At 44.5% G+C, this 25,743-nt stretch overlaps 2 protein-coding genes and 1 long non-coding RNA gene across 7 annotated transcripts in view; 2 read left to right on the forward strand and 1 right to left on the reverse strand.

Annotated features, from left to right (window-relative positions):
- CUNH1orf105 (chromosome unknown C1orf105 homolog) overlaps positions 1-25,743 on the reverse strand; it is a 43,868-nt gene that overhangs the window by 16,080 nt on the left and 2,045 nt on the right. For both annotated transcript variants that reach the window (XM_031387211.1, XM_031387213.1), the window contains exons 2-4: positions 14,726-14,811; positions 11,599-11,683; positions 4,366-4,449 (exon numbers count right to left, since the gene is read on the reverse strand). In XM_031387211.1, the coding sequence (XP_031243071.1) occupies positions 4,366-4,449; positions 11,599-11,683; positions 14,726-14,811 (255 nt within the window). The remainder of the gene's footprint in view (positions 1-4,365; positions 4,450-11,598; positions 11,684-14,725; positions 14,812-25,743) is intronic.
- Pigc (phosphatidylinositol glycan anchor biosynthesis class C) lies at positions 15,773-18,243 on the forward strand. Of its 4 annotated transcripts, none has more exons than XM_031387183.1 (2): positions 15,773-15,901; positions 16,858-18,243. In XM_031387183.1, the coding sequence occupies exon 2, from the start codon at positions 17,069-17,071 to the stop codon at positions 17,960-17,962; it is 894 nt and encodes a 297-aa protein (XP_031243043.1). In that variant the 5' UTR covers positions 15,773-15,901; positions 16,858-17,068; the 3' UTR covers positions 17,963-18,243. The 4 variants fall into 4 exon arrangements, with proteins under 4 accessions (XP_031243043.1, XP_031243059.1, XP_031243035.1 ...); XM_031387199.1 differs by having other exon boundaries at positions 15,812-15,901; positions 16,907-18,243; XM_031387175.1 differs by having other exon boundaries at positions 15,879-15,987.
- The window catches only part of LOC116102513, a 29,261-nt gene continuing 28,713 nt past the window's right edge, over positions 25,196-25,743 (forward strand). The window contains exon 1 of the long non-coding RNA XR_004123211.1: positions 25,196-25,442. This is a non-coding gene — a long non-coding RNA (uncharacterized LOC116102513). The remainder of the gene's footprint in view (positions 25,443-25,743) is intronic.

Here is a 25,743-nt window from a genome sequence, read left to right on the forward strand (position 1 = left end):
TGTAGACCAGGCTGGCCTCGAACTCGGAGATTCACCTGCCTCTGCCTCCCAAGTGCTGGGATTAAAGGCGTGCGCCACCACCGCCCGGCTTAAGTGTATAGACTTATAGTCATAATTTGATATATGTGTATAATGTGATGATTAGATCAGGGTAGTTAAATATTTCTCTGTCCTTACACAAGTTTTTTAAAATGTGATAAACACATACTTGTACTAATTTTTTCAGCACAGTGTGCTCACTAAGACACTTGATACTTTCCAAATTATTGGTTTGTATTTGTAGTTCTCCAGTTCCTTGCTTCTACTGACACATAAAATAATAGGTTATCACAGACTGTAGTCATCCCACTGTGCGGAAGGCTCAAACTTACAGGACTCGTTACTTCCATCTAGGCTTTGGTACCCACTAGTCAACTTTATCCTTTCCCACCTCCAGCTTTTAATGATCTCTATTACATATCCTGATCAGCCCCTTAAGAAAATCCTGTATATGAGAAACTAGGTACCATGTGTGTTTCAGTACCTGACTGACCTCCCTTAATTAGCACAGTGACATCAGGCTGTATAAGATTTTTTTGTTGTGGATGAAAAGATACTATTCTTTATGTTGCTGAGTAATATTCCATTATGCATTCTCCACCCATCCTCTAACCTCTCATCGCCTCCTTGGCCTCAAGCTTGGAATGTATCTTAGCTATTGTGAATAATACGGTAATCAGAGAGCAGGCTCAAATGCCTTGTTGATATGCTGGCATCCATTCCTTAGCAATATAATAGAAGATGAATGGTTGGGTCACATGGAGGTCCTACTTGGAATATTTTAGGAGCCACCACACTGTGCTCCTCACCATAATGACTAATTCCCTCCCCTTACCACCAGTGTACAAACATTCCCTCACCTTGCCCGTACTTGTTCTTTAGGGACTTTTTGGTAATAACTATTCCAATCAGAAGGTGGTTGTGTGTCTGACTTCCTACTGAAGTACAGAGTTCCCCCTCGTAAATTTGCCCATTTGAATTTCTCCCTCTGAGAAGTGACTGCTTGTAACCTTTGCTCATTCTATATATGCGTTTTATTTTTATTATTGAAATTTTAAGCTCCTTATATAGTCTAGACATTAGCTCTTTGTAAAAAAGAAGTTCACAACCTGCCCCATCTATGGCTGTCTCTTCACTCTGCTCTTTTGTTGTTCGGGTTTTTAGTTTGTTATATAACCTCATGCATTTATGTTTATTTTTGTTTTCTGTTCTTTGGGCATTGTACTCTCTCCTCAAAATCACAGTCTATAGAGATATCTTCAATATTTTTCCTGTTTCTTTCTAGTAGGTTATTGATCTACTTTCAATTTTTGGAACGTAAGAGGAGCCAGGTTTTTCTCTTTTCCCTGTGAGTACCTGGTTTTCTGAGAACTGTTGCTAGAGAGACTGTCTTTTCCTCCAGTGCATACTTTTGGCTTCTTTGTTGAGAATCCAATGGCTGTAAAGCTGTGGGGTACTCTGCTGTTTTGCTTGTCTATGGGTCTGCTTTTATGCCAATACCTTGCTATTGTGATTACTATAGCTTGTAGTGTATTTTGAAGCAAGACAGCTCTGTTTTTTGCTCAATATGACTTTGGCTATTCAGTTATTTAAGTTTCTATATGGATTTTACATGATTTTTCTAGTTGTTTTGTTTAGAATGTCATTAGCAGTTTGGTAAAGATTGTATTGAATGTGAATGTGAACTTTGCTCTGGGTAAACATATTTTAACAGTTTTAATTTTTTTTTTTTTTTTTTTTTTTTTTTTTTTTTTTTTTTTGAGACAGGGTTTCTCTGTGTAGCTCTGGCTGTCCTGGAACTCACTCTGTAGACCAGATTGGCCTTGAACTCAGAAATCCGCCTGCCTCTGCCTCCCAAGTGCTGGGATTAAAGGCGTGAGCCACCACTGCCCAGCAACAGTTTTAATTCTTACAATTCATGAACTCTTTAATTTTTTTAATCAGAGTTTTATAATATTCAATGGAGATATTTTTCTTTTTTGTAGTTATTGTGAATAGAATATTTTTATTGTTTTCAACAATTGCATTATATTATTGCTAACAAAATACTTCTGATTTTGTATGCTAATTTTGCATTCTGAACATTTACTACCTGTATCAGTTCAAACAGTATCTTGATGATCTTTAATTTCCTTTCTTTATATATGTAGATATATACGCATATTTGATAGGCACTTATCTGATTATGCATGTATGCATCCTTTTTACTGCAAGCAGCAATAGTTCGGCTTCCTTCATTTTTATCTCTGCCCATTTTATTTCTTTTCCTTGCCTAGTTGGTTTAGCTAAAATGTCTAGTACTACATTAGAAGCAGCAAGAGTGCAAGAAAGACTCTTCGCTTCATTACGTCACTGTCACGTGGGAGTAGTATTGTGGTATGGTCTCCATTTCTGCTTTGAATTTTGTTGTTTCTTTTAGTAACTTGGAGGTTGGTTTTCTCTTCTCTTGAGATACATAGAGGGTTGCTTATTTGCAATCAGTTCCCCTCCTTATCTAAAAATATAGGTGCTTATTTGGTGTAAACTTTTCTCATAGTATTGCTTCTGCTGTACTCTATATATTTTGTTTTGTTTCACATATTCATATATATATTATACACACATATGTATACACATACATACACACATATATACATATATTCCATTATATATACATGTTATTATATATGTTATATAATATACATATATATATATATATTCCATTTTCAGTTGCTTAAGATTTTGGTAAATTTTCTTTTTATTTCAATAGTCTGTTGCTTGTTCAACAGTATGCTGGCATGTTTCCATGAATTTATACAATTTCTGAAATTTCCTTTTTTTAAAGAGTTCATTGTATTATGGCCAGAAAAAATACATCCAATTATTTCAATAATCTATTGCTTGTTCAATAGAATGCTGACAAACTCTTTTCCAGTCATAGGAACATCTTCCCCAGCTATCACTGAATAAGCTGCTAAGGAAGGATGGTGCCCCAGTGGTTCACCAATCCCTTCCCTTGAAGGATACTGTGTAGTGTAAGGCTAGCATTTCAGACTTGTTTTCTATCTTTCTGTAGTTTCTCGGCCAGTTTTGACAGCAGTAGGGAAGAGTTTCTAGGCACTGTTGTGCTGGAAGACTGCCACTCTAGGAGCCGTGAAGCCATGGTCTACGTGTCTATTCCTGTCAGGCCTGAGCTAGGGCAAAGGGCAGGGAAGAGGCCTTGAGAAAGGATTTTCTCAAGTCCCAAGTGTGCCTGTTGGTTGTGGCCAGCTTATCCCCAAGGTCAGGGCATTCTGCATGTGATTCCAGAAATGGAACCAGGAGCAATCCCAGTCCAGACCACAGCCAATGCTCACACTGAACACTGTGGTCCCCGGTGTGTGGAAACCATCAGATGATGACATTGAGGGCAGCGTTTGCCAGAGTTCGTTCAGTTCACCTTCACTGATCACACAGCTCAGCCTTCCCTCCTTATCTAACTGGTTCCTCTTCTCCCTCATCCACCAACCCTTGGTCAAGTCTCCTTAAGTCCAAGGAGATTCAGTGGATGTCAGAATAAAGTGGTCCTTCATCACCTGTACTTAACCACTAGCGAAATCACTCTTAACCCCTATTCTAACCCCAATGCCATGCTACCCTAATCCTAATCCTTAAATTAGCCCATGTCCTCATTCTGACCTGTGATCTCCCCTAAAACAGGCCTCTTTTCTGTAGTGACTCTGACATGTGGCAGTGTCTTTGTTTCTTTTATATCTCCCGAGAGACTTTTTTCCCATAACATTCCCCTTTACTAATATTTTCCATTACAAATTATAGTTCTCCAGGACAAGGGACACCCCTGACTGGCTGAAACCACTATAGGACCTCTCCCAGCTTTTTTTTTTACTGAGGCTCAGACTGAATTAATGACAAATTCTAAAGGAAGCAACTTATTTCATAATTGCAATAATGGGGATGACTTAGTGTTTGTGTATGTGTGCATACATGTGTGCATGTGTGTGTGTGTGTGTGCGCGTGTGTTGGAGATGTCATGGTGAGAGAAGAATCCCTATAGCTCTTGGAATCTCTGTAAGTATGTAGCTAATAACAAGCCTCAAAGTGGCTCATCTCATCTCTTCACCTCTGGTCCACCTACCCTGGTTTGTTTTCGGCTCCTTGAAGTGAAGAAAATTGCTTACATTGTATCAGTAGATGCTGCTTTCAGTACCCACGGCCTCATTTCAGGCTCTGCCAGAGCCTTTTTTTGGAAAGGGCGCCGTCATTATTTCTTTGTACAGAGCTCCTGGGGAGGCAGAGAAGCTCTTTACCTGGGAATGCACATAAGTTTGTCTGTCGCCTTTTGCCTACCGTTTTCACTTCTTGACATCCTCGACATGTGGAGCACAGTTGCTTGTTTCGGGATGACAGGTTTTCGTGCTCGCTCTTTCTAGCCTATGGGGAAAGGGGACAGAGATGGGTGATAAGAGGGTAAGATACCCAGGACTTGGAAAAGATTAAAAATAGGCAAGAGAGGGAATTTTTTTTTTCTTTCACAAAAATGAAACAGACACTGAGTTTAGCTCTCCAGAGAGGCTGCTGAATCTGGGATTTGCTCCCATTTATAGGTTCTGAAAGGGCTTAAGCAGGAGCGGGCGACTATAGCCAGGGTGTTCATCTCAGTACTGCTATATACAGTGATAGACAAGGACAGCTAGCTCAGGGGACTAAAGACTAAAATCCAGAAAGATGTCGGTCATTTAGCCTGTGCATGCGTGGCAGACAGGATGTATTTCCCTATAGGTTTCCCCCATTTTCAAATAAGCTCCACCAAATGGCCTGAGAACCTTTGACTCCTCTAAGTCTTTTATGAGGTTCTTCCAGGTAGCGTCCTTTGCATCCATTACTTAGCTCTGTTCAACACTGGCTCCCTAGCATCCATGGTCCATCCATGGCACTTCTGTAATTGTGCATTAAGCTATAGCTGAACTAGCCTGGTATATGTCTTTTGAGCCCTCTCCTTTGGGGAAGAAGGGCTGTGCTGGCCATGGCAAAGTAACAGCTAGTGGAAAAAGGATGGGGCTTCTTCCTTCTATCCACTCTAAGGACTGCTTTTTTTTTTTTTTTTTTTTTTTTAAACAAAACTTCATCTGTACAATATGGGAGAGAGACTCAGAGCATGCATACCTGGAACAGAAGGCACTAATGTACATCTCTGGCAGAGTATTCCTTAGGAGGGAGATGAGAACTTGAATCTAAAATTACATTTGGAGATTCTATCTAACACCTTGTCATGCACACTGATATCAGAGTAATCTGATACACTCACAGAAAGTGTAGAACACAGGCAAGAAGAACAGCGTGGTGACAAAAAGACAATGACTATCAATTTAGATTTCTCCTTCCAGTTGACCCATGTTTGCCCTGACTCATTCCTGTTGCCCTGGGAGGTATGGCGGCAGACAGGAGAGGTTGAACCCAGCATGATTAGTGTGCATTGAAGATGACCTTTGCCACATTGATCTGCAAGTAGTTTCATCCTCTGGGAGAGACATGGTGTTTGGAGTTTGAAGACTGAATACTAACAAAAGTTGGACTCTTCTGTCAAATCGTTAAAATCGGCACAGGATTTTCCCCTGTTCAATTACATTAGTGCAGAGGAGGCCTGTGATTGGATGGGGAAAAAGGAGGTGGAGCTAAGAGTTGCAGAGACCGAGAGCATCTCAGTGGAGAAAGGAAAGGAGAATAGAGGCGGACTTGAACCAGCATGGCTGGAACCAGCCACAGACAGTTATGATGTCCTATGGTTAGAATAATTAGGATAAAGCTTTTATCATTATCAATTGGCTTTGAAATTATTGTATTGGCATCTTTTAAATTGTGATTTCTGTTGATTGGTTAACTATAAGCTTTAAGAATTTTAATTCTACTGGGTAATTGCGTGTTGTGATGGCTGACCGTGAGGTGTGGGGAGTGTTGCGTAGTAGCAAGAGGAACTCAGGGGCCCTCCGTGGAGAGTTGGTGGGCAGAGAGACTGCTGAGTTGAGATCACCCACCTGGAGCTCTGTGGCACACTGGTGCTGGCACTAGCGTGGAACGCACTGGTTCCCTTTTTAAATATTTCCCGCAACATAAAATATACTTCATCTTTATAGGACACAACAAAGAATTAACTCAGTATTATTGTTGAGGTTTTGGCAAGTGCAAGCATGAGCGTGAATGAGTAGATTCAGTAATTTAACAACCAGCATTTATTGTGTGGCCACCATATATGAGGTGGTGCCCTATGGGTCTATAAATAAGACAAAGCTCTCAGGAGGATATGAAGCTAATATAAATTCACCCACTTGTCTATTCTTTAGGTACACTGAGGTCAATAAGATGCAGCTTCTCATGCCAAATTGCTCACCGTCCAGCAATCTGAATCTCAGGAGCACGACTGTGTTTGTAATAGCTACCTTTCTCTGTTCTGTGACAAAACACGGGACAGAAACAAGGAGGGAAAGGTTTACCCTGGCTTATGGTTTCAGAGACTCAGTCAATCCTGGTAATGGTGGTGGGGAGGGCAGAATCATTTGATCCATGGCAGCAAAAGCTGACAGCAGCAGCATGTTCACATGATAGTGGAGCAGGAGGTAGGTGGCTCAGAAGAAGCAGGGGTAGGTATAACTCTCAAGGTCCAGGCCCACGTGCTCTTTCTTCCAGCTGGGCTTGACCTTCTAAAGGCTTCACAGCCTTCCATTTAGTACCATAGGCTGCAGATGATGTGCTCAAAAAACAAACTTCTGTGGGGTGATTTTGGACTCAGGCCCTCGCCGTGTTGAAGGTACTCTAACTGCTGGGGACCCCGAAGCTTGAGAGCATTGCCGAGTTCACAGGGAGTAAATGAACAGAGGACAGGGGCTGAGAAGAGTAAAATGCAAGAGATGAGTAGATAGGCCTGTGTGTGTGTGTGTGTGTGTGTGTGCGTGTGCGTGTGCGTGTGCGTGTGCGTGTGTGTGTGTGTGTGTGTGTGTGTGTGTGTGTGTGTGGTGTGTGAACAAGAGGATACGAGGGGATCCCATGTCCACAAAACAGTATGAAATTGCCTGGGAGAATAAGCAAGCAAACCATACTCCGGTGGTTGGAATATCTAGATTTTCTGGTGGGAGGAGGGAGTATGTGAAAGAGGCTCTCTGTATATGTTCCTTAGGTTTAAGCTGAACCAACTCTCTGCTATGTCTTCCCAGGCTCTCGAGAGGTAGCCTACCATGTAGCTCCCCCATCACCTGTGTTTTTGAGGGGCAAACATATCAGTGAAATCTCCAAGGTACAGTTACCAACCACGCTGGCAATGTTTATATACTCCAATAACAATGGCGCCTACCATCCTTTGGTATGAAAAGGGCAAAAATATTCTTTAGATTCTTAATCTGTCCTTGCTAACTCATTGTCCTCTAAGACACAGCTTTCCTTTCACCATTGTTGCGGTAAAATACGCCGACCAAAGCAATTTAAGGGTTTTCCCTCTGGCTCACAGTTCCAAGGTAGACAGTCAATTATAGCCAAGAAGGAAATGAAGCAGTGGGTCACATGGCATTAGAGTCATGAAGCAATTCAAGGAATGCTTGCGTGCTAGTGCTAGGCTCAGAGTCCCCTCCCCAGGAAGTAGTGCCTCCCACAATTGACAGATCTCCCCATCCTCATTAATACAGTGGACAAAGGCCAGTCTTCTACTGAGCAAAAACTAGTCAGCTCGCGCTCACAGTCAGCCAGTCTTGTTTCCAAGAGGAGCTGTTCTAGTCTTTTTGACTTGGAGGGTAAGTAGACTCAGAGTTACAGACGGCAGCTGCAATAGGCAAATCTAAAATTGATGTAAATCATTTTAGATTCCTTGTTCTCTAGGGCTCCTTTCCTCTGTTCCTTTCCCTTTCTGATCCTTCTTCCTTTCCCAGCCATGGAACCAAGGTCTTTTCTGCCTGTACCATTCCTGCCCTACCCTCTTTCCTTACAGCTAACGTAGTACCAGCAGCAGCAGCAGCAGTGGAGAGAAAACTGGCCAGGCTCATAGGCAAGCTACTGGTGATACCATCTCTCCAGCCAGAGACACTGAAACATTAATGTGTCTCTTATTTTTCCCAAGTAGTGACGCAACCTGTTGAAGGCCTAGCAGGATGTAGCCAGATGTCAACCAGTTCCCAGATGTTGAGGGGTCCTCTTCATGTTTTACAGCTGGGAGATCTTATTTTAGAACAGTATTTTCTGAGGTTTCTAAGAGTTAGCTCATGGCTCAAGATTTTGACTTTTTAAAATGCTTCAAGTTTAGGCTGGGCAGTGGTGGCACATGCCTTTAATCTAAGCACTTGGGAGGCAGAGGCAGGTGGATTTCTGAGTTCGAGGCCAGTCTGTGCTCTGTTAGCCCTTTGCCATGTCTCTCCTTTTCCCATGTTCTCCTCCTGACTGAACTGGCAGAGATCTTCCTGGTTTCCTTTCTCATTAACCCAGTGAGGAAACAGTGCCCGTGAAAGACTAAGAGACTTGTCTGGTAACATGCCCACTTAGCTTCAGTGGGATGGGAATTTTTTGTCTTGTTTTGTTTTTAGAAAAGGGTCAGAGACAGAAAACCCAACCCTGTCAGGGGAAAAGAGGATCCTTAAGAGTCCACTTGAGGACATAATTATCCCGATACCCTTTAAAGACTGAAAGGGTAGTCAGGGGACTATGTTCACTATTCGAGAAAATTCATAAAGTAATTATGTGGAATTAATAACATAGAGGCTTTCCCCCCTCTATCTGAAAATATCAATGATTTCCAGTACAGAATAAGTGTGAATATGGTTTTAAAAGTCCCCCTACTATTCGTTAGGAAAAATATTAAGCATACATAAAAAAGAACCAGGCATCTACCATGCAAGTTTATTAAACTTAAGTTCTGTGACCATAATCATTTTACAACAATCATGCTTGTTATTCTAAAATTATTCTTATACTTGTATATAGATGATAAGTATAAACAGAAAAAGGACTTAGGAGCATATGAGGTAGTTTCATGTGGCCACGACTTTCATAATTTAGAATCAATGAGAAATAATTAGCTAAAGAGTTCTTAGTGGCGAGACAATGGGATTCATCTTGTATTGTTTCCAAGCTAAACAATGTTGTCAGCCAAAACTTCTTATTACAGGTCTGCTAAAGGCCAAATAAATAATGCTGTCATGTTTACTGTGACTGCATTAGATCCGGAAAACCAAAGTTAGATCAAAGAGAGTGAGGAGCGAGTATGGACAGGGATTCAGAGAGCCATCATCAGTGCATAGCCTGCGAGTCCTGGCCCCACAGGTTGGCAAAGGTGGTTTAGAGCCTCTAGGTGTAGTTCCCCAGGCCCATGCTCTCCTATCCCCTCTCTGTGGAATAACTAACCTTCCTAGAACATTCATGAAGCCAATTTCTACTTGAGAGTGTGGGTAGTGAAAAGTCTCTACCCAGTAAATATTTGAGGAAGTGTTTAGGCTTCATTTCTTTCCTTCATAGTTTTCCCTTACCATCTCTGGGCCTCCATCTGCCCCCGCCCCTGGTAGGTACCATTTTAGACCCCTCCATGCAGCCTACTTTCCTTGTCTGCCTTCCTCTTCCAGACCTGTGTCTTTCTTTGTCCTCTGTCTGCTCCCAGCACACTTGCCACCTGCAGCTGCTGCAAGGCCCCTCCAGGGCACGTGAGGAATGCTACTGTGGAATGTGACCGTTCAGATTGTGCCCTTTGGCTGTTGATGGTGAAGAGGAACTGGCCAGGTGTCAGGACCTTTGTACCCATACAGTGTCCAGTTGGCTGTAGGATGGTTAGCAGTTTCTTGACAGAGTATCCACAGAACATTCTACTCCCTTGGGTTGCGACATAGTTTCTTTCTGGACAGGAGCAGCTGCTGAGCCTGTTTAGCTCATAGCATATATGTGGCAAGGACTCAAAGCTCATAGCATACTGTGGGGGTCTCTTGTGACTTGAGGCACAGCATGGTGCTTACACACACACACACACACACACACACACACACACACACCAGTGGAGGAGCAGTCCCTAGGAAGCGAGAAATGAGGCTACAGTCGGTGGATTTCTCATTCTTGCTAAGAGCAGTGCATCTGGGGTTTATCTTACGGCTACCCAGAGACTGGTCTGTCACGCCCACTATAGGTCAGGACTCTGGAAGCTGTTGCTCTTAACTGCTATCTAGTGGCCAGGCGCAAGTACTTCAGTCACAAAAAAGCTAGGTGCCACAAGAGGAAGGCTTCTAAATGGTCTGTAGAAAAGCCCCTGCTGTAGATGACAGGGTGCTTTGGTGTTTTAGTGTCCAGGCTGCCACAGGCACTAAGACCCAGGGCACACCGGAGGCAGCACATTTGGCAGCAGATGAAGGCTTGTCTAAATAGTTTAGTCAATGACTGAAAGCTTCTTGCCTCTGTGGCCAGTTTTCCTCCTCCCAGTCACCTAGTGTGCTTCATGGTAGTCTCCTACGTGAACTTGCTTCTTCAGGCTGTGAGGGAGACTAATGTGATGACACTTAGCACAGCTTGGCCCCTGACACCCCCCCTCCCCGTGCTGAAAGTGGTATGTCCGCTCACCATTCTTGGCTTTATGGGCTCTGACCTTCAGATGTTCTTCAGCTTTTCCTGCACTTTCAGGTTCCATGTCTTGACTGATATTCCTTCCTTTGCCTGAGTCTCCCCTTCCCTCCCATCTTCTCAAGTTCTTTGCCCCAATCTTTGATATTTCTGTAGTTATCACTGGTTTGTCTCATCCAGCTTGCCCCTGCTCTGTTTATGTAGGCTGCAATTGAATTACCCATTTCTGTATTGTGTTAGAATAAACAGAAAGGGGGCACGAGGGCTCCTAATAATTGCTGCTTATAGTAATTGAGTGCTACGACGTGTTAGGCACGGGGCCAAGTGCTGTGGGAACTCTCCTTCAGGCGCTGCCTTGCAACGGCTCCAGGAATCCGTGCAGTTTTACAATATCACTGGTGTATCCCTCCTTCCCCTCCCTGTAGAAGTGCTAAGAGCTGAAGCACCTTCGCTCAGATGCCCAGGTGCCACATAGTGCCTCCAGGAGCCACCAGCAACCAGTCGTATTGGGTTTCTGTGAGCCAGATGAGCAGAGTGGGGTTTTTAAAGGAAGGTTCCACAGGAGTAGGGATTTGTTTGTAGAAGACATAAGTAACCATGGGGTTGAGGAAGAAGTTGGTTTAACGAGGATCCATCCAGCTACAAGCTGGGGAGCTATCTTTGAAGGGCTCTGACAGGTTGTTCAAAAATTAATTTCTGTTTTCCCTTTTTGGTATTTCTAACATTATTTAGTTTTAGTGGTGATATACTGGGGCACTAACATACTTGAGTCACCGGTAAAGACAAATAAAACCTGGTTTTATGTGTGGTGATACAAATTCACTTAATTGAACAAGTAAATATTCACTGAACAATGATGATGTGCCAGGCACAGACTCACCTTAAGGGGTTAGGAAATACCTCCCCATTCTCTCTTAGGGATAAAAGAAAAAGATACAATGTCTACAAAACATCCTACTCTCGTGAGGCAAGAGGATTAACAGCTGGGTTCAATGAAAACTTTCTGAGTACCTTCAATATGACATCTGAATCTTCAAGCAAGTGTGGCAGATACGTATCCTTCTTGTATGAAGTCAGAACAATGGAGGAGTGATACCTAGGCAATCGATGCAGAGGGAAGTTAGAATCAGTGTTGGGCTGGGAGAGCCTGTCCCCAGCTGTTCCAGGAAAGGCCTGGGGCACCTGCCCTGCCTCCTGCTGCAGCTGGGCACAGCTCAGGCTTATGGCGGGTGGTCCCCCTTATGCCACTTTGGCTTCTCTCTTCCTTTTTTTTTTTTTCTTTTTTCCAACTAACTAATGAGAATCCTGAATGAGATACAAATAAGTCAGGGGAAGGGGCTGCTCCTGAAAGCAGAAGTGCACAGAAATGCTTAGGTCTCTTCTTCAAAGCACCTGCAATGGATGCTCTAACACTTACCAAGAACCATCCTTTTTATGCCTGGCTGGACCTCCTAGACTTTATGCACACTCAGACAACTCACCTCTGTCCTCCCACACAGAACAGCTTTCACTGGAACACTCTCTCTGGTTGTCAGGAAACATGAAGATGTGACAGGGCAACAACACCAGTTGTCTCCACAGGATAACCCAGCCTCCCACTGAAGATCCTTTAGTTAAAGAATGAGGGGCTGAGGCTGGGTGTGGGGGGGGGGGCGCGGAGAGACACGGGGCATGTCCCTGCCGTCCAAGAGATGGAGACATGGAGTGCTGATCTTCTGCCAAGAACACCTCTCTGCTTTAGTGAGAAGGGATTTCATTGTTCATTGTTCATGGGAAAGGAGTGTGGTGTCCCTGAAGGATTTACTGGTTGGTTTCTCTTGCCACTTCCCTGGGTCCTGGGAAGCATCTCTGTTATGGGAATGGGCTGCCTCAGATTTATTAGCCCAAAACCGACCAGGAAAGGTAAGAAGGCTGGCTTGATCCCGCTTCCGTGTTACTTCTCACTAACAGGGGTGGTTTCAGCAGTCTGGCCAAGCTGGGAGAGTGCTTCTGGAAGCTTCATACAGCACTTCTATGTTACTCTTGGGGCGGTGTGCAAGTGTGTGCGTGTGTGTGTCTCACCTCCATCCCCACAGCTGTGTTCCCAGAGCTTGTTTAAAGTTGGCATATTCTGAGACATATCTTTACCTTTTTCTAGATCATTCTATTAGATCTGCTTGCCCAAGGGTGTGTAATATTTCAAGTGCACTGAACTATCCCCTAAGAGCTGAGGGAAGTTACTGCCAAACAAAGAGTTTGGGACCTGGAACTCTGGACAAATACATTTTGTCCTTAAAAACAGTGATACATCAATTATCCTCTTTCCTTTCCCAATAAGCTGTATTTTTATCCCGCCCTCTGAGAGCTCGGGGTTCTCCACAGGTACTGTTTAGTCATCTCACAAGTTTTATGAGGTAAGTAGGCTCATTTCTCCAACCAGATACCAAGATTGCTCCCAATCAGTCTTAGTGTTTGATTGGGAAGAATTTCACTTACTACCTTAAGTAATTTCTCATCACTGGCCTAAATTTGGCCAGTGATGGTGGTGGTGGTGGTGGTGGTGGTGGTGTGTGTGTTACTGCATCCATTTTCAGATGCTGCAGATGGAACAGTCTCTCTGACAACCCTGATCTTGACTCTGAAAGAACAGGTACCATGACTGTGCAGTGGAGTCCTAAGCCTGCCTCTCTCAAGCTCTGCTCTGCTCTCCACTCTCTCTGGTTGTCAGGAAACATGAAGATGTGACAGGGCAACAACACCAGTTGTCTCCACAGGATAACCCAGCCTCCCACTGAAGATCCAAAGACTTGGACAGAGAACAGGGGAGTTGGAGGCAAGATGAACATGCACTGGGATGTTCGCTGCCATTGGGTTCAGAGGCATATCTAATGATCAGGGAGTCCTAAGGGATGGTGGTGGTTAGCTTACTAACATCAGGCATTAGCAATTGAAAGTTTCCATAGTTCTAATTAGAAAACTGAGCATATTTGGCTCCGGACTAAGATAACTGAGACAACACTGACTCAGGCGGAGGGAGTGTCACCTTTGGTCAGTTCTCTCATTCACTGCTACCTCCATCTCACCAACCCTATCAGTGTGGCTGGCTTCCATCTGACTGCATGTGAGCTTATGATCTAAGTCGAATTTCAAATAGATGCTAAGTTGTCATTACTCACGATGATTCTTGAAGTATTATCAACTCTTAATGGATATATTACTTTGTTACTTCCTAAGCAAACCTTTGAGTTTATTGAACTTCTGATTGCTCATGCCAGATAAACACACACACACACATACACACACACACACACACACACACACACACACACACACACACACACACAAACACACCTGAACAACAGGCACTCAAATGTTTGCTTTGAAAATACACAAAGTCATCTATCAGGCTTTTGAGAACTGTTTTAAAGTGCAGACAAAGCAAACGTGTGTTATTGAGGTATGGATGCCCCTAGTGTAGTCATTTGCTCACAGCCCTAAGGATGCATGATGATTATCAATAGGAAAAGAAACTCAGAGTATGCTGTGACAAGCCCATGGAAATGCCTCTGTACCTCCCTTGCTTGCCCCTGATTCCTTACTTCCTACCAACACCTCACAACCTACCTCTTCCCCAGAGAAGACTTATCACCACACCCAGGGACAACTTAATTACTAAGGGGATGAGGGTGTTGAATGAAGAACATAAATTATTTTAAGTGGAAGCTGAAATGCCCCTACATATAAATCCTCAGTTTTCAAAAAACAGAAATGTGTTCTCTATGGGCTTTTTGAGAGAGGAGGGAACCCAGGGAACTGGAGGAGGCCCCACGTGAAATATAGCAATTGATACTCTATAAAGATGGCGTCTTATAGTTCTAGACTTTTGATAGAATTTGAAGACTAGAAACTAAAGCAGGCAGAGTAAGCTATGGAAGTGTTTAGAGTTAAAGTGTCTGGGGTTGACTGGTGCACACAGACATGAAGGTTATGGTGGGTCTCGTTTCTTCTAATAAGGCCCCATGCAGCACAACCCAGGGCATTTCTTAATTTTTGTGCACTCGACTTGGTTCCTCAACAGGTCACATGCACCTCTCCCCCTTAAGAGCCCAAGCACTGAGCTCTTCCTCAGATGTTTTGTCCTCAGAGGCTGGGAGATTACCTTCTGGGGATGCTGAGTATCAGCGGCTTGTTTACCAGGCTGGCCTCACTCAGCCACGGAATCTTGTCAAATTTTGGAACAAAAGCCTAAAGAGAGATGGAAAGAGATCAGTTTGCAGAGTTTATCACACTTATGAAAAATACATCTTACAGGGAGTCAGAGGCTGGAGAGATGCTTCAGTAGCTAAAAGCACTCCTTCCTCTTGGAGAAAACCCAGGTTCACAGCACCCACATGCCAGCTCATGACTGCCTGTAACTATAGCTCCAGGGGATCCAGCATCTACTTCTGTATTCAGGAGCACATGTATAGACATAATTAAAAACAACATTAAAAAATGTTACAATGCTTGACCAGTGCTGGTATTAAAATAACCAATGTAAGCTAATAGCAACCACACAGCAATCAATACATTGCAAATCATTTTTATACGTGAATAAGGTAAAGAACAAATAAGTGCCTTCTCTCTTTTAGAGACAAAGAATTCAAAGGACAGTGTAAATATTAATAACTGGGCTCATGCTTTCTGCTTTTGTGTCCACTCAATATTCTCTATATTTTCAGTTCTTTGAACATCCATCTATTTATAAATCCTGTGATACTTCCATGACTCCAGTTGAAAATCAGCAGTCTTTTGTCCCAAAGGCCGTTCACCCTCATCCCTTTTAGGTGGCAAAGGCTAGGAAAGAATCTAGCTTTGGAGCCATCCACATTTGGATAGTTTTGATCTACTTGCTATCACTAACTAGCTTTGGACACATACAAACTAACGATCACATCGTCTCTGTGGAAATCAACACACAGAACGCTACGTGAGATCTGGGATTTTTTTTCCCCCCTCCTTCTGGTGAATACCAGAAGCCTGCTTGGGCACCTATAGGAGGAGGGCTTGGAAGCGTGGAAAGTCCCATGGCTGAGAGCCTGACAACTCATGTTCAGCCACCTTCCCAGGCTTAGAGCATTCCACTTCGAGCAGATTTCCAAGGAGAGGAGCAACCAGCAGAGGGCAGCAGCGACCTCGCGGTGTGGCGTCTGGGGGCGGGACGCTTCGGCGGCCGAGCGGTGCCGATCCGGAAGTGCTTCTCCACAGTCGTCCCCGCCTAGCCCGCGTCCCGGATGTAGAAGTAGCTGGGCGGTTGTTCTTCTCGGTCGTGCACCCCCTAAAGAGCCTGGTGCAGGTGGGTTCCGGCGTCCTTCGCTTCGCGCCCTTCCGGCGGAGCCAAGGCTGGGAGAGGGGCGGCGGCGGGCGGGGCAGGCCGGCTGGGTGAGTGGTAGCTCCAAACCCTTCCCCTCCTGGTGACGCGGACTTCTCAGATCCAGAGGTCCCCGTGCTTGAGGGCCGATCCCAGGGTGTACGGCTTTTAAAGCGAAGGTCTATCCTAGCCTCCACGAAATAAAGAAGGTCCGGCAGGAAGTTCTTCCTCAAATTTGCCGAATGACCTTTTGTGTTTCGACTCTGGGGTGGTTGTTCTCTTGATCCTGCGCTAGAGTTTTCCTGTTTCAATTAATTAGGATGATACAGCACTTTAAAGGATAGTAAGCTCAGCTAATCACCAAAGTTCTTGGCTTGGGCTAAAACTGTGGAGATCATACCCTTCTGTATGGTGCAGATTATTGTTGTCATTAGACCGATAACTTATTCAGATGCCTTTGGGAACCTGGTGACGGCTATGGATTCTATCCCTATACATTTTCATAAGTTGCAAATGTAATCATGCAAAAATAGTACATACCTTAGGGTGTATGAACGCCCAAGTTAAGACTGGCTTGGAGAAGAATGACCGGAAGCACAGACTTTGACACTAGACTTTTGTTGGAGCTCTGGCTCCATTCTGTTACCCTGAGACCTAAATACTCTACTGTTTTGAAACTCAGATGTCTTAATAGGTAAAGTGGGACTGCTATTAACTTGTAAGGCTGTGACAATTAAAGAAGGTGCGTAAGACATTTAACATTGCCAGTCAGTCCAGTCAGTATCAATTATTAAGATTATACGAAGGTTTAATGCCTCATTATGTCACCAGACACAATTTATTTAGGCTTTCAGTAACCGGAGTTGTTTTGATGGATTGTAACTGATGCCTACCACGATGTTTCCCAGCTTCCATATATTTACACTTCTCTCTTTTTCTAGGAACTTAGTTGTGTTGTCCTGACTCACAGAACAAACTCATCTATTGCAGGCCTAGCCTGGACTGAAGCCTTTGTAAACAAGGAAAGTTCTGTAGGGTATCAGCATGGCATTTCCAGAGATGTCTTAATCTACAACTTTATCAAGAACCAGAACCCTATGGACGTCTTTGAGGGAGATTGAGCCCGCCTGCATTTGAGGAAAGAATGAGATAATGTGTGCTCAACATGTAACGGACACCCCAGAAGTCAAGTGGCAGAAGGTTTTATATGAGCGGCAGCCGTTCCCTGATAACTATGTTGACCAGAGGTTCCTGGAAGAACTCCGGAAAAACATCTATGCCCGGAAATACCAATACTGGGCTGTGGTATTTGAGTCCAGTGTAGTGATTCAGCAGCTGTGCAGTGTCTGTGTTTTTGTAGTGATCTGGTGGTACATGGATGAGGGTCTTCTGGCTCCCCAGTGGCTTTTTGGGACTGGACTGGCGTCTTCCTTGGTTGGGTATGTGTTATTTGATCTTGTTGATGGAGGTGATGGACGGAAGAAGAGTGGGCGGACCCGGTGGGCGGACCTGAAGAGTACTCTGGTCTTCATTACTTTCACTTACGGTTTTTCACCCGTGCTGAAGACGCTGACAGAGTCTGTCAGCACAGATACCATCTACGCCATGTCCGTCTTTATGCTGTTAGGCCATCTCATCTTCTTTGATTATGGCGCCAATGCTGCTATCGTATCCAGCACCCTGTCCTTGAACATGGCCATCTTTGCTTCTGTCTGCCTGGCCTCGCGCCTTCCCCGGTCACTGCACGCCTTCATTATGGTCACGTTTGCCATTCAGATCTTTGCGCTGTGGCCCATGTTACAGAAGAAACTGAAGGCCTATACCCCGAGAAGTTATGTGGGGGTCACTCTGCTCTTTGCCTTTTCAGCTTTTGGAGGTCTTTTGTCCATTAGCGCTGTGGGAGCCATACTCTTTGCTCTTCTGCTGTTTTCCATTTCCTGTCTCTGCCCTTACTACCTCATTCACCTGCAGCTTTTTAAGGAAAACATTCATGGGCCTTGGGATGAAGCCGAGATCAAGGAAGACTTGTCTAGGTTCCTTAGCTAAGCTAGGGGCCTTCATTTCATTCTTAAGACAAGTTGAAAAACATAGAACCTAACCAGTGTAACATTTAAAGGCAGGGTTCCACTCTCGAAGCAGCACACTGATCTGGGTGCTAGAGCTAGGGTCAGAAGAAAATGTTTAACCAAGGGCTTTGGGGGAAAGCACTTGTCCTTCAGTTACTTTGTGACTGAAAAAGCTTTCTGGTGCTGTTATGAATTATTGTCCTTTATTCCCTGTAACAAATGGTGTAATGTGGGTTCTGCTTATTAAAAAAGTAATATCCATTGCATTGTCTCTTATTTAGAAAAAAAGAGCCCTTATTTATGTGTGTATGAGAGAGAGGGTGGTCTATTTCCAGCATGTATGTCCCATGCATCCAACTCAGGCTTGGTAACAAGCCTTTACCAGCTGAGCCATCACACTGGCCCTGCCTCATGATTTTTATGAGAGCATAAGACAAAAGTAGTAGGAAGGAGTGTGTGTATGTGTGTGTGTTGTGTGTGTGTAATTAGTTGTTTAACCTTTTTTGTGTGTACTAAGGGGCACCTTTATATATCTAGAAGCCAAATTTGGGAATCCCTGATGGTGGTATCCAGTTTGGTGTCCAATACCACATAAGTGGTTACTCAAGGAGAGGTATACCCCATAGAAACAAAATGGTAGAGATATTGAAAGAGGCTGGAGGGAGAGTTCATCCCAAGCTATTAGGAAGCCAGAGGTAACATTTAATTTACTCTTGGAGAATAGCGGGTGAAAGCCTTTGAGAACCAGATAGGTAATACTAGCAAGAATGTAAAACTGTGGAGCAAAGAAGTGTGCCCAGTGAGGGCAGCTGTTACGGCTCCAAAAATGATTGTTACTACTCAGTTTGGGATTCATACCTGTGGCATTTCAGAGAAAATACGTGTTACCATAGCTGTGAATCTGATTCGTAATATGATTATACTTTGTAAACTCTCAGATTTAATTTGAGTTACAAAAACATTTTCAGGCAAGATGTGACTACATAGGATACAGTCAAAGCACAAAGATGGGAAAGTGGTGGGGATTTAGTCACAGAGATCTGGGGGAGGAAAGAAAGAGCTTGAGTCATGCATGATTCAACTCTCTGTTCGTCCATTGATTGGGCTCTGGTGCTGGTGATGAGCAATTCATCTTGTCTAAAGGTGGGACAAATTGTGAAGTCTTGAATTATCTAGTTGTTCAGTTCTCAGTTTCTGCCTCTAATATTGAAGAACTGTTGCAGAAGATAAGCAGTGAAGTGTCCTGAGAGCCCCACCCAAAACGTGATGTTAGTGCTGAGCATCTCAGATGCAAAATTCTGAAATCCGAAATGCTCTGGAATCTGCTCCGAAAGGTTCTGAGCCCCAGTGCTATGCCCTGTGAAAAGTCCACATTCTACACCATGAAGTCTGCAAGTGCAAAACTACCTAAGAAATATGGAATTGTCTTAATACTGTGTATAAGGTGGATATGAAATAAGTAAATCTTGTATCTAGATGGGTCCTATTCTCAAGCTATCCCTTTATGTAAAAAATTAAAAATCTGAGGGAAAAAATAAAAAAATGTTTTTGGTCCTAAGGAAATTGGATGAGGGACATTGGATGTGCCATAATAATTGGAAGGTAGGTTAAATTTGAAAAGGGCAAAGGCACAAAAAGAATGAGGTCCTTTCCCCAGTGGCTGCTTCCATCTGTGAAAGTGGTGCTGCTCTCTGCTTGTCCTAAGTAATTTCAGATTAGAACTATCAAGGGGGTAGTATACTGTGAAGTAATGCTTTTTATTTTTTTGATTTCTCAGAAACGTCTCGACTAGAATTTTGAACTAAAGCCATTTTTTTTTTATTATTATTTTAAAGCCACATGAATTAACTAATGAGTGCAGGGTGTGGTGCAGATAATATCAGTGGGATAGGTTTACATTTGGGCTGAAGATGAGTTCCACTTGCTGTGCTCAGAGCTTGCTGGCTCTAAAGTCTAAGCATAATGGAGCAGGGTGTTGTTGTATTTGCCATCGCTTTTCAGTTTTATTTTGTTTTTGTTTGTTTGTTTACAGTTTAGTTGCCTCACAACTAGGCAATAGAGGAATTAAAAATAGAATGATGAATTGAACAACCCAAATCATAGAAATCAAAGGGACAGGAGGCAGCCTTCTAAAGATTGGAGTAGACACTAGAACCCAGCCCAGAAGGAAGACTTAGGACATGTGCCCATGGCCTATACATCACTAAAGGCAGGGCTTTATAGTTCACTAGTAGGGGAATTACCAAACACTTCTCAAACTCTGAAAAAAAAAAAAAAGTTAGAGGGCAAAAGCAAATGCCCATTGGTTCATTAGATGATGTCTTGCCGTAGACAAAATGCTGAAGCAGCACCAGGGTAAGTCTGGACCAAAAGAAAATAGAATTTTATTGGAATTTCTGCATTTTCTCCAGGAAAAATCTCACAGACCAGCAACGTAAATGGATTCTAAAAGGATGGAGGGAGAGTAAAACCAAAAGTCATGCTTTGTTTTTCAGTACTGAGAAATCCTGAGCCCTGCCTGACCTGTTGCTATCAGGATAAGACTCGCCTATGCCTCATTGGCTTGTGACTGATCGGAATTCACAAAGAGGAAAAGATTCGTCTGACCTGCTTTGGCAGTTGCTGAGACCACCGTTTGTCACTTAAATTCAGTTCTCCAGCCAGTCTCAACTTTAAAGCACACGGAAATGGTGTGGGCAGTATATTAATGACTCAGATTTCTAAAGTAAATATTGTATTCGGGAGGAAACACCAGGGGAAAGAGTTCAATCATATTGTAATCATATCTCAACCTGTCAAATACTTGTTTACATAAAAAGCCACCGCCCTTCTGCCATTTTGCTTCTCTCCTTGAGCTCTGCTTGTCGTTTGTTCTAAGTTACAGGAAAGGCTGGAGAGGCATGGTGTAAGTGAGAGCAAAAAAAGGAGGAGAAGGAGGAGGAAGAGGAAGAAGGGAAGGGAGGGGAGGAGGGAGGGAAGGAGGAGGAAGAAGAGGAGGGAGGGGAGGGAGAGGAGGCAGAGGTGGAGCAGGAGGAAGCCATTTTGTCTACCTTGCCCAGATAGAGCTGGTAGCTAGTATAGTTTAGATCTTCTCTGTCCATCAAAGACTCACATGCCAAATGTCTGATCTTACTGGGCAGTGCTAGAACCTTCAGGGAACTAAAGGTGTGAAAGGAAGTGGAGTGTCTAAGAATATGCCTTTGAAGGCCTACTGGGCCTGACACTCTCTGTTTCCCAGCGACTTGAAATAAGCAGCTTTGTTTCTCCATGGGCTCCCTGCCATGGCGTATTGCTTCACCCAAAGCAGCCATGGGTGCACCCTCTGAAACGGAGTTCAGCGGAAGTCATTTCTCCTTCAGCTTGATCATCACAGGGATTTTTTTTTTCTTCCAGCCACGGGAAACTAAGTAACACAGGTGTCAGGCTTTGGCATTGGGGTGGACAGGATCAAGGAGGGGCAGGGCTGCAGGGGTGACAAAAGACGGCTAGTCTTGTACTCTGACACCAAGCAGAGAGCTAGAAGACACAGGTGTGTCTTCAGCAGCATGAGGACTCCCTGTGGAAATCGAGTTGTGGCTGCTGCTTTGGGTGAGTCCATAAGTACTGTGGAGTTCTCAGAAAGCTTTGGGGGCGGCTCTGGGTTTCAAAGTTCATGCTGAGCATACCTGAGGATGCATGTGAGGCTATCACATCCACCTTCCAAGCCAAAAGAAGGCCCAAGGACAAGAAAAAGTAAACAGGTCGGCAGAGGGCATCAGTTACACAATTATGCAGTATTTCAAAACCCTTCATATAGGCCTGGGGCACAGTGCCCTCTTGTGGAAGTTACAGCTGTTCCTTTTTGCAGTAGCATTTGTGAGTTGAAATTCTCACGGACTTGTGAATCAAGAAGTACGTCTGGCGAACAACAATATGAACTAACTAGTACCCTCAGAGCTCTCAGGGTCTCAACCACCAACCAAGGACTGCACATGGAGGGGTCTGATTGTTCTGGCAGCATGTGTATAGTAGAGGATTGCAAGTTCGATCATCAATAGGAGGAGAGGACCTCAGCCCTGTGAAGGTTCTGTGACCCAATGTAGGGGAATGCCAGGGCCAATAAGTGGGAGAGGGTAGGGTGGCAGGCATGGGGAGGGGGGAGGCAACAGGGGTTTGTTTTTGTTTCTTTGTTTTTTGGAGGGGAAACTGGGAAAGGAGAAATTTACATGTAAATAAAGAAAATATCTAATAAAAAAATAAATAACCACTTTAAAAAAAAAAAGAAGTACGTCTGAGGTCTCCATAAATTCAGGAAGCAAATAGTAAATGGGGGCTTGACTAATAACAATATCTGCATCTTAGGAGCACACAGTGTGTTGTGTGTTCCAGTCATGATGCTATGCATTTCGAGTATACATTATTTTATGCTCATAGCAGCCCTGTAAGGGGGGTTTGCATTGCTTCCAGCTTCCAGTTTAGGAGACAGAGGAGCAGAGTAGAGGCGGGCAATTTTCTGAGGCAGCGTTGACAGGGCAGGCTAATACTCTGCCTTTTTGATAGCTGGGTTGCTTCAAGGGCTAAAGACTGACTGGTAGGTAGGCAGCTGCTTCAGCTGCTTCACAGCCCTCAGGGATACAAGCCTTCCCTTGTATCCTACATTCCCTTCCCTCAACATCGAATAAGATATTTTAGTTACGAGACCAATTCAATCTCTAAGTACTTTATATCATTAGTATTTTATGATGTTTGCTTTCGGAGTTTATTCAGTCAACAAATGCTCTTTGTGCCCTTACTATATGGTAGGTACTGTTATCTGTGCCTGGGGTGTATTTATAAATGAAAGAGCTTGAAGATCCTCAGCCTAGTACAGTCCAACAGGAGGAGACAGACAATGGATATAAATAGGAGGAGGCACGAGCCATGAAGTGGTGAATGGCGTCATTTCCAGTGGCAAAAACCGGGGAGGCAAGAGGAAAACCAAGAGGGTTGTGTGCCTTAGAAATCAAGGGCAAAACGTGGCTGCAGTGGTGACTCGTTGTGATCAGTCAGACTCTAAGGATGGAGGGCATACCATTGGAGGTCACAGCCTTGAAAGGAGTAAAACTTTAGTGTGGGGGATGGAGTAACTACTTATTTGGGGTGGGCTTGGAAATAGGAGAGAAACTGTAGCAGTGAAGCTTATTGGAAATTTTGCTTCAAAGGACAGCCAAGGAGACTGGTACAGAAAGGGAGGGCTACCTTAAGTAAACAAACAGTGCTGTGGGGCAAGGCTTCTTGACCCGGAGGAGCTATAGGTGTTCTTGACTAGGGGAGAGGAGATGGGACGTAATACCCAAATGGAAGGACAGACAGAGAGAGCTGAGCTATCGTTAGCAAGTGGGAAGGTAGGGTACACGGGTACAGCTGTTGGATACGGAAGCTGAAGTGGGGAAATTCTTTCTCGGCTACTTCAGTTTTCTAGAGAGAATGGAGGAAGGAGTCAGGTGAGAGTTATGGGCGAGGGAGAGGATGAAGGAGTGGAACGCACAGGGACAGTTGAGGGTATTGGGAGGACAGATTACATCAGTTATCCTGGTACCATGAAGTGCTCCTGCAGTGGTCTGAGAGAGCATCACCACCACCCCCCCATATGTTTGAATGCTTTATTTGGTGGATGGTTTAGGAAGGATTAGGAGGTGTGTCCTTGTTGGAGGAGGCGCGTCACTGGGGGTGGGGTTTCTAAAGTTCTCTTCATTTCCGCCCTAATCTTCTCCTCTCCTGCTTCCTGCTTCCTGTCTGTGAATCCCGCAGATGCTGCTCCAGAGCCCTCCCTGCTAGCTTGCTACCATGGTTTTCCCCATGATGATCCTGGACAAACCCTCTGAAATTGTAAGCAAGATCCCAGTTAGATACTTTCTTTTATAAGCTCTGCTCATGGTGTTTAGTCACAGCAATAGAACCATAAGTCCTTTCAGTATGGTGGTGAAGAAATTTAAAAGAAAGTCAGCTTCCACTCTATGCACTTGTTTGTATGTATTTCCCAGGTCGTGTTCAGTTGCGTGGTGCAAACTAGGGTAGGTAAAGAGTTGGTTTTATCCAGAGAGGTAGATTAGTCAAATGAATCTCAGGGTAGGAGGAGGGACAGAGGCTGCAGGGTGGTAGAAAAAGTCAGTAGATTGAGATCCAAGAAGTTATTCTAGAAATAGGGAGGGATGAGAAGTCTAAGCCCATGAGCAGGTAAGCTAGGATGAGTAGCTGAGGTCGGGGAAGGTCAAATTGATGGAGGAGCAAAGCCCAATAAAATGAGAGGCAGGATGGGGGGGGGGTGGATTGCCTGCATATGTGTGAAAAGGTCCCAGAATTAAGACAGAAATGGCACCAAAGAGGACAGCCATGAACCAGGAGCTGAAATTGTGAAATAGGGGAGACTGGGCTGGAGATCCACAGTTACAATGTGTACATTGGGACGTCCTGAGGTTTCCAAGCTACGAAGAGGAAGGAAGAATGCCTGCCTGCTCAGCTGTAGGAGAGGTACAGGAGGCATGCTGCTGCTTTTGGGGACAGGCTGCCGGGATGGAGTGCTCATAGAGAAAACCCTTGTGAAGTAAGCTCCTGGAGGCCATGTCCTGGAGAACAGGCAGCACAGACTCTTGAGTTGTATTGCCTGGGCAGTGAGTTAGGTGCTTGGGCACAGCACGATGATCTTCAAAGTTTGGGACAAAGAATCTATGGAAGCCTGTGGAGGTGACAGTGCAGGGTGACCTAGGTGTCTAGGAGCTCTGAGATGGTTGGCTCAACTGGAATAAAGGCAAATGATACAAAAATCAGTAAACTCAAGTAGATAGTGTGCTAAGAGTGTTGGGCTAGGGCTGGATTCTGGGGTCTTCTCTTCACACTGAAGCAGGTCCGTTCTCAGATTATATTAAGGAGATGCTGTGCTGGCTTACTAGCAGGACTCAATTGTTCGTTTTTTTCTGAGTGGGTGACATGCATTTTTGACTAGAGCCCTTTGGGGATTAATCACCAAAAGACTTCCTAACTGTGAAAAATTCAGCGGCAGCGTTTTCGAAGAGTTGTAGAAGTCTTGATTCTGGCAAGGGAACAGAGCTTAGCTGACAGGCAAGGTTTGACGAAGAAGCTTGGGCCACGGGGCCTGCGGAAACACATTCCTTTTACCACTGGGAGGACACAGGCAAGCTGGGCGGCAGGGTGTGGCCCGTTGGCACCAGCAGAAGGTCTGCTGGGATATGCTTAGGCCAGGCCAGTGCTTTTGGCTCTTTCAGCCCTGAACTCCCAGGTGTCATCAATGTTGGTTTACTTTGGGAAACAGCAGCAGTTACCAATCAAATGAGAGCGCCGCTCTCCTCCCACGTGCATTTGCGTGTGAACCGAGGATTGCCAAAAGCTAGAGCCGCGAAGCAGCTGTTTCCCAACTGCCTAGAGTGTGTGCACAGCCCCCTCCCCAGGCCTGGCTCCGCTCTCCCCCATCCCACGATGGAGAGGTAAGAAAGGAGGGATCTTCGAAAAGCAGTGGGGCGCCTTGCTTCATAGAGTTTGCTCATACTGGTCCTGATTTCCCCAGGGCTGAAAAAGACCTAGTCTCTTGGGGCCGTTTAAAAGCGGCTTCTGCTTTCCCAAGTTTGCTGGCTAGCTGCTCGCCACCCTGGGATGGCCTGTGGCCTCGTGCTGGGCCCAAGTCACATTTGACTCTGGTAAGTGAGAACTCTGTGGGCCTCCCACTCTTTTAAAATTACCAAATAAACAGATCCTTGAGGCCCCAGGCAGCCTTTGTGTACATAGCTG

The sequence above is a fragment of the Mastomys coucha genome, unplaced genomic scaffold, assembly GCF_008632895.1.
Source record: "Mastomys coucha isolate ucsf_1 unplaced genomic scaffold, UCSF_Mcou_1 pScaffold1, whole genome shotgun sequence".
In the NCBI taxonomy this organism is placed as follows: Eukaryota; Metazoa; Chordata; class Mammalia; order Rodentia; family Muridae; genus Mastomys; species Mastomys coucha.